General features: G+C 41.4%; 1 protein-coding gene across 3 annotated transcripts in view; it reads right to left on the bottom strand.

Moving 5' to 3' along the window:
* Window positions 1-13,330, bottom strand: part of znf609b (zinc finger protein 609b) — a 62,151-nt gene that overhangs the window by 5,568 nt on the left and 43,253 nt on the right. For all 3 annotated transcript variants that reach the window (XM_088370484.1, XM_088370486.1, XM_088370485.1), the window contains exons 3-5: window positions 12,772-12,997; window positions 3,239-3,326; window positions 207-2,505 (exon numbers count right to left, since the gene is read on the bottom strand). In XM_088370484.1, coding sequence (XP_088226610.1) covers window positions 207-2,505; window positions 3,239-3,326; window positions 12,772-12,997 — 2,613 coding nt within the window. The remainder of the gene's footprint in view (window positions 1-206; window positions 2,506-3,238; window positions 3,327-12,771; window positions 12,998-13,330) is intronic.

Genomic DNA, 13,330 nt, shown 5'->3' with positions numbered 1-13,330 from the left:
CTCCCACGTGGACATATTGCATGTCTCTACCCTCTATGCACTCATAATCAACCATTAAAGGTCAATGGCAAACCAGCACAGAAAATGCTTCTCAATGAGTTTGTTTGATATAAGTCTTTGCAACTTTCAGGCCCTTGTTTTGTGCTTAGGACTCAAAACCAAGTGAGGACCTTGCTCTACTTATGATGGTCTTAAATTGTAGTTACCTGTCTGTACCATACAGCCTGCTCCGTACCAGCCTGAGCTCTTGAATCCAGCGCTTGCTTTGAGTCCTCCTTCCCATGGTGCCCCCCTTCTGTCAGCTTCATCTTGAGACCTTCAACTTGCTGAGACTTTATGTCCTCCGCCTTGATGCTTCCCATGGATTTGGAGGAGACCTCAGAGGGCGAGTCCCTGGATTTGCTGGTTGGCTGCGTCGTCTTTCCAATCTCTGACTGACTCGCTGTTTTGGAGAGGTTTGGCTGCATTGGGTTCTTTTGTTTCCAGTCTTCCTTGATGGAAGCTTCTCTTTCTTTCATGGCCATGTCGGACTTTTTCTCAGCGGCACGATGCTGCTCTGCCATTTGTCGCTGACGCTCCTCAAATTGCTGTCTATAGGCTGGATTGGTATTCATTAAATGGTTGTGGTATGCCTGATCGGAATGATATGCATATGGGGGTACATAGGCATACTGATTGTAGTAAAGTGGTTGCATATACACATTGGATCGTTGTTGAATGACGGAGGGTTGCTGTTGTTGTTGCTGCTGGCCAGGAGCAATGTCAGGTTTGCGATCCTCATGAACCTCAACCTTGGCTTTTTCCTCACCCTGATCCTGGTCATCCTCCCTTTTGATCTTCACCTGACCGTCGGTCCCCGGCGTGCCTGGATTTGGTCCGCCGGGACTGGGGTTGACGTAATTGGGTGAGTAATACGTCTCGTAGCCAGCATAGTATGGGGAATCTTTGTTGGGTGGCGGATTTGGAAAAAGAGCTTTTTTGACACTTTCTCTGAGTGCCTGGTCTTCTGTCCTGTTTTTGACACTCTCTAGTTTGCCTTCACCATCCTCACCAGCATCGGAGATATCCGAGTATGCTGGGCTGTGAGTTTTCACCGATGAGTTGTCAGCACCGTTCTGGTTCATGTGAAGAGGCGTAAGTGGCTGTGGCATTCCACTGCCATCTATGCGACTGGCTACTCCTATGGATGGGCTTGGAGCGTTATCTGTAAAACTGTATATCTTGTCAGCCTCAGCCTTGATGCTTGCCAGTCGACTCTGATGAGGGTCTGAGGACCCATTGAGAAGCCCTTCAGCCTTGTTTCCTTGTTCAGTTACTTCTGTGTACGATGCTTTGCCCTCCTCCAGCTTCCCCCCCTTTCCCATTGACTTGGGGCTGTCAGCTTCCTTGCCGCCATCCTTTTTCTTCTTGTCTTTCTTCTTCTTGTCTTTGGTGCTACTTGAGGGAGCATCTCCTACGGCAGGGGTTTTTGCCTGTGCGCCTTTCATTTGGGGACTCTTGGGGATTCCTTGCAAAATGGGGGTAAGCCCTGGGGAAGAATTCGGGTTTCCTGCAGGGAAAGAGTACATTTGCTGTGTAGCCGAAGGACCGGTGGCAACAGTTCGTGGCGACTTCACATTTCTTGGGCCCATTTTATCGGCCTTTGTGTTAGCTTTTTTGGACTTGTCCGCGCCTCTTTTTTCATCAATGCCATCATTACTGGCCTCGTCCGAAAGACATGCCCCATCGTCACAGCCTTCCATTGGTGTACTTATTTCCGGTTCTGTTTCGGCAATTTTCTTTTTGCTTTGCTTTGAGCAAAACTTGCCAGGTGATGGGGAAGTACTTTGAACATCAAAGTTCCTTCCTTTCGGCGTGACTGAGCGTGCTGGAGAAAACGATCCCTTGTGTGAGATGGATGCACCATTACAATTCTCAGGTTCGGGGTGAAGTGTCGAATCTTCTCCATATTCACTGTCCACATCCAATTCCAGCTTCACGTCATCATACGTGTGGGCACGGGCTTGGTGGTACTTGAGACCATTAATGTGCTTATACCTCTTGTTGCAGTTGGGATGAGGGCAATCGATGAGAACAGGTGAAGGACAGCTCCGATCAAGGGGGGGTGCAAGTGGCTCGGTCTTGATAGAAGGAATGAGAAGACCCGATAGACCCGCCCCTCCGCTGTTAGAGTTTGTCCGCATACGTTTGTTGCCTTTGGTGTCCTCTGAGCTGGAATTAGGCTCCATGTCTGATGCAGGCTTGGCCTTCCGTTTTCCAGCTGACGAAGGGCTGGCCTTAATATCCTCTGTGTTGCTATTGGGTGGAGTGCGCCGCTCCGACGGTGTCTGACTGCCCCTTCGGCCCTTACTGTTAGAAGCGCCGCGCGTTTTGTTGTTGGTGGCGCCTTTGTTATCTGATGAGTTACTGTTCTCGTTGATCGGAGTGTTGCTGTTTGGTCTCATCCGTTTACCTCGGCCACGGCCATTCCTCATTTCCAGGTCACTTGTAGGGGATTCACAAAATCTGGAACCAGGCGAATGTATTATGTTATAACGATTCATCATCATAAACTGTTGCATATTAATTCTTTATCTGCTTCCTACTTTGCTATATCATTGTTAATATTTGTGAAAAATCATTCACATCAGTGTCTTCACATTCATAAATATTATTAATTATTAAAAATCCAATTAATTCAGGTTATTTGAATAAATGTATGCATTGCAGAACAATAATCTATAAAAAGCAGAACATCCTACTTGGGCCATGGAGAATACTCTACGTTCTCAGCAACAAATATTTTCTCTTTTGCCACAGAAAGCAGTTATAAATGGGAAGACAGAAAATTCTTAATGAAATGTTTACATCTTGCAAACTGAAGAAATTGGCTTTCTTGTTAATCACAGCAATATTCATTTTCAAATAACTTCTTTGGAAGCAAAGGATGTGAAACAAAAGCATTCACAGTATGGTAAAGCCTTCCCTTGTAGCAAAAGGCAAACATTTCTATAACAATTACATTTACAGATGTTCAACATCAGAATTTTGATCTAAAGAGATTTCAAACTTCAATAGCACAAGCCTGAGTGTGTGTAAGGTAGAAAAGATGCACTGACTCATCCACATACAAACGCAAATACTAGATCCCTCGACATATAACAGACTGTATGAGAAAAATTTGCGTACACCAGTCAAAGGTCATTAATATAAAAACGCAGATATAAAAAGGCTCATTAAACAGTCAAATATTTCTTACCGAGGTGGAGCCCAGTCATGCCGTGTACAGTCCAAAAGCGTACCCACATACGTCTTGTTTCTCCAAGTAACATTTACCACCAACATCCCTGTGAGAAAAAGATAAATATTTCAATAATGAATATCACAGCCGCAAATGAAAATTTGCGCGCGTAGGAAAATGCTCTTAAATCAATGTATGGATCTGTTAGCAGAGGGGGTTTAAAAGAGGTTTTCAAGAAAGTCACATGAGCCAGAGCCCTTTCCTAATACTGTAATGGTTTGGGGAGTGATTTATGGCTAAATCTTCTAAATTACTTGACAGGAGGTCCCTCTGGGAATGATCAGACTCGGGTTACCAGGGAAAATGCACTCAGCACATTTCCCATTCAAATAAACTATCTTGCAGTCCAGGACATTTCCCTGCAGAGTCATTATTTATAATTTTTGACATTCCTCTATCCTACCTTATTGGAAAGAATATGACTTTGTTCTAAAATTCTCCATGAAGTTAGATAAGCTCTTGGGTTTAATAAATGTGGTGTGAACAGTTTAATTTAACTAGAGGTGCCTAAGTGTGCAAGAAAAGCAATGTGACTTCATTGGTATTGCAGCACATTCTGTCACTTCTGTGCCGCTATTTGACACGTGTGATTTTGGTAGCGCTCAGCGTGAGTGACACAATCTCACCTATTCTGAGTTGGATATCTGACCCTGCATTTCAAATCTAAACTTAGGTCTGCGAGATTCACTTCTACATGCTATTCCCCTCGAGATATGTTGAAGTAAGTACTTTTTATTGGGCAACACTTTTCAAGTCTATGAAATATTACATTTATATCATGTAATACTTAAAAACACACTTAATTGGGGGCTTGCTTGGATTGTACGTCGTCCGACAAGCCGCTTCAGATGATTAGGTGCAACCATGTTGCTAAATAACATTCTAACATCACTCTCATCACCATCCCCCCTTGACTTTGCTGTGATGGTGACCTCAGTTTGCCACTTCAGCACTGCGGAGAAACTAAGGGCTGCAGTGAGCTAACTTATCTAATGGCACAGGAATGCTGGCTGGCAGCTTCCATCCCTCAGAGCATTTTATTCACTGAGGAAACCTCTCATGCTCACCTCATTTTCCCTCTCTCCTTCATAATCACTTTTTTTCAAACTTATAACCATTCTCCACTCACAATATTTTCCCCTCCAACACATGGGTCTTACTGATGACTCCCCCCGGGTTGTGACGTGCATTTGGACTTCTGTCAGTAATAATAATTTTGGCACAAATTGCTAAACAAGTCAATATTTTCCTCTTAATCTGCACTAATATTTCTGCTAATACTTTCCTGATTTTCCTTAGTTTTTTGGAGCACAGATTTGGCGTTATAAATATAATTTATTATTATTATTATAGTATGTGATGAGGTCTCCGTGCAGTGGGAAGTAGTTTTGGCTGGGTCTTACATCTGCTTTAAGGTAATAAGAGTGTCTCACATCTCAACAAAATGCGACCAACTTTACCACTGATACCTCAGAGCTTTTGAGATTGCCTCACTGTCAAAATTATCCATGCTTTGATATCATCCTCCTCCTCCTCTGCTACATTAGTAGGAAGCAGGCTTGAAAGGTTTTTCCTTTTTTTCAACTGTGATAATTAGCACTCCCACATTATTAAGTCTCTAACTGTCATAGAAAGTCAACCTGCACAACCAGCAGCCGTGTAAACAGAATGCTAGTTCCGGTTCAAACCGGAAGTCACTCACCTAATTCACGCAAACACTCGTGGTGTAGGAAAAATGTGGATAGCAAGCGTGCACCACATTTGCACCAAACAGTACAGTTATGATCTTTTTTTTTTCTTTTCTTTTTTTCCCATTTATGTTGTTCAGAGTCTGCAAAATATGGAGTTGCTACATCCCACTCCACAAGATCCAGTCACTGGGGTAAAGTGGGAGTACTGTGGTACAATAATACAGCTGTACATTGGTAAATAGAAAATTGCTGCCTACATATTAAAATAATACAAGATTGGAATGATGTCAAGGGACTTTTGGAAGTAAAACTATTGCTACAAAACAACATTTGTAAATTGTTTGTACTGTCAGACCCAGTTATTGATACTCAATTTTGATCTGAGGATATATATACTGGGTAATAAATACAGGTATCCAAATTGTAAGATTCATTATAGTCATAATGTGGGCGCTTTCTTTCTTTTGTTTGTTTGCATCAGACATTTCCCGTGAAGGGAACCTGCATAGAATTACATCTACTGTACACTGTCTCAACAAATGTTTGTGTTTAGAAATGTGTAATCTTGCTGGGTGGTGACAGCGGGTGAGCCATATGTTGTTCTTTCCTTGTTTGTTTTTTCCTTTTTATACTGATTCTGGAAAATATTTAAAATTCCAAGCATTTGCATAACAGGCAAACCTCTTAAGTTCAAACAAACGTGATGATTTCATAAAAGCATCACCATCCATCCATCAGTCAGTCCGTTCATCCATCTATTCATCCATCAACACTAGGCTCAACACATGCTTTTGTGAGACGCGACTTGTGTTTTCACATACAATGACATACATAAATCTCTGTCACGTCATTAAAATACGCTGTTTTCAGGAAATATACAATATTAATGATGTAGCTTGTGATTGATGATACTGCTTCAATTAACAGCAGAGTTGTTTTTATTGTCTGAGGGGACCCAAAAATGTATGTATTCACCTATTTACATGTGTAGACATTACTACCATTAAAATGTTAATTACATTGTAGGGAAGTGATCTTTAAGTCACACACAATGTTTTATGGTAGAGTCAACTGTTCATGTGCAAGTGGCATTTATTTTGAAAGAAAATTAATCACGTTGTTTTGACTGAGCGGTTTCAATCTTTTTTCAAAAATTCATATCCATACATGTATTCACAAAGGCACACAACTGGATACATATTAGGTCAGTGCCAGAACGCATCAAACCAAAAATGTCATCTTAATTTGCTATTACAATTTTAATAGTGTCAGAATTTAGGGCATTGTATAATCTGTCAAAACATGAATTAATCACCCAAAAGCAAAACTGACAAGAAACAATTCATACGGAGGTTTATTGCTGACATTTTAATTACTCGATGCACTTATGACTATTTTTTTCCTCGATGCTATGAGGTGAAGAAAAGGATTGGAAAGATTTAGAGCAAAAAAAAAAAAAACTGATCCCCTGCACACTGGCCCACTTAATGACACTCTCATTAGGGTCACCCAGGACAGCTCAGTGAAGTCTGCATTAATGAGAGAAATTGGCCTGTAATTTCACCAATCATTTCCATTCTGTGCTGTTGAGCAACACATGGCAGCCTCTGTGAGGCCCCAGAGTCTATTGCGTACTTGTATAGGATTACGTGAAAAAGAGGGTAATGAGAGAGGAAATTTTAAGTCAAGAGTATTTTGGGCAGCTGCATGGGTGAATGGCCATTCCCATCATAACCTCTTGTCCGTTTAAACACTTTCCCTAAGGTTGCAGAGGACAACTAAAAGGTCCTCTGCTTTTCAAGTTTTTAAGGGGGTGCAAGTTCACTGGCTGACCTTTTCTTTGCACACACTCAGAGTGGGGGATTCACTAGGATTAATGAGTGCCCTTGTTCAAAATTTGATTTAATATCAGAACATTGCAATCTGATTTAATACTTCTCAAAACTGGAGGAAATTGTGTTTGAATTCAAGGTTTGTTTATGTGCAGACTGAGGACCACATGTAAGTATTTATAATTTCCAAACATAGAATATTAAGTGCAAACAAGAGGACGAGTCCCGGGAATCATTGTATAGAGCAGAAAATGTAAACACAGCTGGTGTGCTGCCATGAGAACGCTGATAAATCAAGCATTTGAGATACTAGTATTACAAAAGTATTACTTCATTGACGTTTTCATTTTAAAACATATTTTCCCCCCTCTGTATAAAATAAAGCAGAACTTCCCAATCATCCTGACCGGAAATGTCACAAAGCAAAAGAAAAAGCAATCAAGGACAAATAAGAAACCAATGTTTGAATGTTAATAACCTGACGAGCTGAAAGTATTAGCTAAAAGGATCAATTCGTCATCCAGCGACATCACAAATGTCGTGATTTTTACATGAACTTCCTCCGAGCCGCATGTGTTGAACAAAATGTGACGTTTATTGCCATTATAGGCGTACGAGTCCTCCCCCAACATTGATTAATAAATCAATTAGATGATTTTCAATTAGAAAAAAAATATTTATACAAGAGATCAGTCATTTGGAAGTGTTTAACTTGATGAATGTCACGTGTATTGCAACAGAAAACAAAACCTGGAATGACATAAACATTGTTCTCAGTCATACGGGAATCAATTACATGTGGCTAACAGACACAAAACACCAAGTAAGGTTTTATTTTTAAGCCCACATCTTTCACAGGGACTCCATCTGGGCCCCATCTGAAATGTTTGCAGGCTACAATCTGGCTCATAGGATGTAAAATGTGAAGTTGCTCGCACTGACAGGAATGACAGCTTGTGAGAAGGTCAATTTTACCAAAGAGAGATGGAAGAAGTGAGTATTAGTATGCTTTGCACTTCTGGAACATTATCAGCCATATGCAGCTGCTGATGGATGGAAAAATCCATCACAATATGCTTACTTTTTATGTTGCTACATTAAAAATAGCAAGCATACATGCCAGGACCTTTGTCTAAATCGGAATGTGATAACACACGCAGATATTCTTGAAAAGAATTTGTAGACGGAGAGTAGTTTTTGGTCTGTTTGTTTTTTGTGTCACCTGGGAAAGTCTATAACCATTTTGTTTAAACAAACCCTCTGGTGTTTTCCTTTAAGGAGATGGTGCTGAGATTAAGAGACAGTTCTGCCAAAGACACGTTGCTCAAGCATGCGTTGACATGTATATAGCAAACATGATATCTTATGACAAACACTGGGAAGGACTACAATTCCTTCAGGGGTAAGATTGATGTTTTCAAGGTTATTTACGTGCTTGGAAAAAGAGAGTTCCTGGCCAATTTGAGTAAGAAGTAACTCTCCATGGCCTTACTCTTGTAACACAATCCAAAGACTAAATTTATGACTGAAGTATATCAAGACTGCAGATTTCTCAAAATATCCTTCAGAGTAATCTACAAAACATTTTAAACTTCTGTTAGAATTTCCCCTGAAATTTGATGACATGGACTTTTTGCAGTGATGAGAAAAACTATTGGCTGAGAAAACAGGAACCAGACAAACTGATTGGGGGGGGGGCAAGTATTGTCACGTGTTTGTCATATAAATTATTCAATCGACAACAAAAGAACACTATTTGAAAGCCAGTTTATTTAACAAAATTGTTCAAGTGCAGACCATGTTCTGCTGACACAGCAGAACCAGAGGTTACTAACAGGTGGTCTTTGCAACGGCATTAAATCATTGCCTGCAAGTGTCTGTCAGCCACATTTTGTAGACCACTTGATTCGTTTTGGTTGAATAGTCGATACTGTGCCACTTGGAGCAGCAATTCCTGATGTGGGTTGTGTTTCCACCATAAGGTGTATATTCGAGATGATGCAACACATTCACAGCGGCACAGTGGTGTATACCCCAACAATTAATTAAATAAGAGAAACAGCATTGTGCGCAGTCTTTTGTGCAGACATATTCTGTAAACAAGGGAACCAACTGCTTTGATTGTACCTCTTTTCCAATCCACTGCCTTTTTCAAGTTGGATCATATGGGGCGCAATTAGTGTCCAAACACGAGGGTGCAGAAAAGTGGGACTGACTTTTACTATATTTAGACAACATGGGGAATGGGGAAAATTTCCCCTACAGTTTAAATGCAATAAATACGCACTGTATTGAATTGAACCATAGACTACTTGGTGGAAGCATAGTTGACTCCCTAATTTTCACACTCTAAGATGATTCAGATAAGTAAAACAAAGGCAACTAATTCAAACTGTTTTGTAACTTTCACACTGAGCTCTCTTTCCTTGAAATGCCAAATATATTTTGACCCATATACTCAAAGTTCTGCTCCTCGTGCTTCAAATATGTTATGGATAAATACATAAATAAATTCATGAGACAAACACTGATCACAAGCAGCCCGTATTATTTTTCAATTAGGGATCTTAAGAATCTGTGGGGCCTGCTGTGGTAACCGCCTGGCGTGAAATACGTGTGTGTGTGTGTGTGTGTGTGTGTGTGTGTGTGTGTGTGTGTGTGTGTGTGTGTGTGTGTGTGTGTGTGTGTGTGTGTTGGGGCTTCGGGGGAAGGGGTGAGGTGCACTGGCAGTGAGCAGGACTATTTGGCCAAAGAGGCCCCTCTGTGTTCCTTCTAGCCTAGAGCAGGAGCCAGTGCATTCTGGGCTGTATTTCAAGAGCAATAAACCTCTCCAGCACTTTAGAGATGACATTTGGAGGTATCAGCATGCTAAGCCTGGGAGGGGTTGGCCCATCGCTATGCTGACATGACCCTGGGAGCTGCCACTGCCTCCTCTGTGCTGAAGGGATTTGTGTCAGTACTGGGCCTCAAAATACCATGGCTATGACCCTCTACCCCCACAGCCTCCCCTTCTCCTGTCTACGCTTCACTTGCCACCAGACTGACTCAACAGCACACATTTGCTTTTCCTCTCTTCTAATGACCCATTTTCCTCCATCATCACCCGAGAAAAGGAGTCTGATTGCATTTAGTTCAGTGATCTGGAGCGGTAATCCACATAGCTCGCGAAAATCTATAAACCACAACCATTCCGTAGTGTCATTCCAGTCAAAACTGAATGAGCTGATCCATCTTTGTTCAAATAACAGAGGAGGAAAATGGATTTTGCCTTATCAGCCGAGATTCTTGTCATCAGCGTCCAAAGGTCAAGCAAGCTTCTGTGATTGCTTTTTGTTTGCAGCTTGCCGCTTGTTCATCCATTTCTTTCTCTTACACAGAGTGAGTTCTGTGACACTCGGCAATTACTAGAGTCTGTTGTTCATTTACTCCCACAAGGCTGAAAGGCAGAGGTGATGAAGCAGCTGTTAGCTGGCATGTTAAATGCAATGCACACGCACACGCATGGTACATGCTAAAACAGCTTTGCGTGAGCCTTGTCATGCAGTGGCAAATGGGATTGCTCACCACCAACCTCGACTAATCAGGACGGCCCCATTATGTTTTTCAGATGTTTCTTGCTTTCTTCGCATGCTATACTTAACTCATTTTCAGATGCCTCACGATGAGAGAATTTGTTTTCATGAATATCTTAAGCCACGTTTCCAACAAGTGGCAGCGTTTGGTTTGGTTCGTCATATACCCTGATCAGACTTGTGTTTCCATCGTTGTATTTGTTGGCGGGATGTGGTAGCTGCGTCGGTGGCATAAATAGCGTGAAATCATGGCAACACGTACTAATTCGATTAGTTAAAACAACAAAAACATAAATGCGACATGAAGCAGTACCGCGTGGTGATCGTCTCAGTGACACCTAGGTGTAAAATCTTCTCTGATACAATCCACTGCTTTTAAATGTTCTTAACTTTACACATTTACGTTCCCTTGTAATGTAAGTGACAACTCTGTTAAGCAATACATAGACAACAATGAATCAAACCACACAACAAACTATCCTGTACTACTGCAACTTGTACCCCAACGAAAGGATGATGAAAAATAGGACGGTAAAGATAGAATATTAGGAGGTGTCAAAAAGGGTTATATGAAAGATCGTGATGGTTTCTACCACCTGGCTTGCACCTGCAGTGCCCTTATCCTGCCAAGCCCCTTTCAACAGCAACATCTACAGTAGTTTCCCACCATAACATTTAAAAACCACTTCAAGTATTCCCCCATGCCACTCAACAGACTAATCCACAGGCTGTTTTAGCCAAAATAGCAGTTTCAAGAGAGTGCAGGCAAAGGACAAACTTAAACTAGGAAGGGAAAGAGGGGGTATGTCAAGAAAAGGTGGGGGCAGTCACATGGCGAGAGGCGAAGAATAAGCAAAGACAAATGCAGTGCTGCGGTTGGCTCTGAGCCATGTTTGTGTCACTAACAGAAGTCGCCTTGTGTAACTCCCACCCCTGCCGCAGGCCCTCGCCTGGCTCGCTCTCAGTTCTCATGAAGAACAGTCAAAGGGTGAATGGCAGGATACTTGGTAGCAGAAAAGAAAAAGGATATGTCAAGACAGCTTTGGGCTGGAAGAAAAATCGCAAGTGGTAAAGGACTAATCTTTGGACTTCATTACGCAGAATGATCTTTTGATGACTTATGTGAGGGCACTCGCTGGCCATTTGAAGAACCAAGGAGACAATTTCTTTTAAATGTTCTTATAATAGTGGACTGCAAAATATTGTCTGCCACACAGGAGCTGTTTTACTGAAGATATCTTCATTTCTTTTCAAAATTTTGTTCAAGCTATGCTTTTGAGGAATACATTCATCGACAATACAAGAAGAAAAAGTTTGATAAAAAGCAGCAATCTGAATAAGTCCATATCACATCGTTTATGTTTTATGAAGGGCCTCTCAAATACAAATTAAGGACCAAAAGTTCTTTTACTTCACACGTCCACACGTACACTGTACTGCACTTATTCAATATTTATTCAGGATTTGTTTGCTTTCTGATGCAATTTTAACAACAGTTTGCATCTTTGAGTCGAACTGATCCAAATGGCATTCGACTTCATTAAAAGACCCAATTCTTACAGCTAGCTCTCTGTCCGACTGTTTCGCACTTGTTGTGTTCACACTTGATCAAACAAACCACATTCAAAGAAATTGAAACCAAAATCATTATAAAGTTGTCAAATGTGAGCCGACTATTAATAAAACACTGAAAACAAGAGCTGTGAGCAATATGCTCTCATCCAACATCAGTGTCTGAACTCACAAATGTTCTCCTTTATGACTAAACCAAATTTCCCACTGAAAGACTCCAAAACCTTGTAAAAAGCCTTCCAAAAACAGTAAAAAATGTTTATGGCTAAAAAAGGATTTTTTCCACATCTTGCCTTCACACCATTGTTTTTATAGTAAAGCAACTGAAATTCTGGTTATTAGCTATTGATTTTGAATTTGTGTACCAGTGGCAGCCATGGGGTAGCCTGCAATGATTTTGTTTTGTGCTACCCCTGCAATGATTTTTTTTTTTTTTTTTTGCTTTTAACACACAACTTGAAGCCACTATATTGTGACAGGAACATAAAACTCTGCTGAGTAGCTGAGCCAAACCAAACTGTGCAGGCCAGTATTTGCAGAGAAAAACACTGACAGTCACAGCTCTGGTTTTATGGCTAGTGAGAATCCCAGGCTCATTTTTCAATAGACTGGCTTGCACGTGAAACAGAGCATTGTTCCAAGTCTCTGGATTTCAACGGTTCACAGCTGCAAAATATGGCATTGTTTTATTTTCTACTCACCAAAGTTATTTTGATCAAGGTTCTTCAAACATTTGCACCATCTGATACGTAGCTTTTTCACTCCATATCACACTAAACAGATGTTTTCTCCCCTCATCATGACAAAGTAAATTGTGCACTCACCATCTTCAGTTTCTTGCCACACAATGCCTTCGAGATTGACACTTGTGCCGGGTTCGCAGGGTCCTAAGCACTCGGGTTCCGTGGATAGGGCCACATCGGATGTGTTCACTGCTACTGAACGTGTGCGCACCATTATCTGTTCACATGGCGAGGCAATCTCACTGTTGCCTACTGCAGCCAAAAGATGAAGCGGGGGAGGGACTGGTGTTGAGACAGGAGATTCCATCTGTAAGGAAAAATTGGACATTTAGAGAGACCAGGAAAGCGAAAGAATTCCCAACCATTATGTAAACACATACAGAGACCCTGCTTAGATAGATTCACGGAATGCCAGTTACCGGATGTGAAAATTGCGCACGGATTATACTGTGGTATGTCTGACCCCGGTGAGACTACTTCGCCTAGTAATAAGTCGGCAATATCAGCGGACTGTCTTTTTTCTTCATATTCTGAGAACTGAAGAGCTGAGAGAAGAGGCTGAGAGGGGCATGCGAATCATGTGCCTTTGTAATGCAGGTTTGGTCCAACATGCCTTCTCGCGGTTTTCCTTCCTTACACT

This window comes from Syngnathus floridae, chromosome 3 (genome assembly GCF_059516105.1).
Source record: "Syngnathus floridae isolate MCC-2025c chromosome 3, RoL_Sflo_1.0, whole genome shotgun sequence".
In the NCBI taxonomy this organism is placed as follows: Eukaryota; Metazoa; Chordata; class Actinopteri; order Syngnathiformes; family Syngnathidae; genus Syngnathus; species Syngnathus floridae.
The sequence above is the reverse complement of the archived record's forward strand: the minus strand, read 5'-3'. Positions and strand labels throughout refer to the sequence as shown.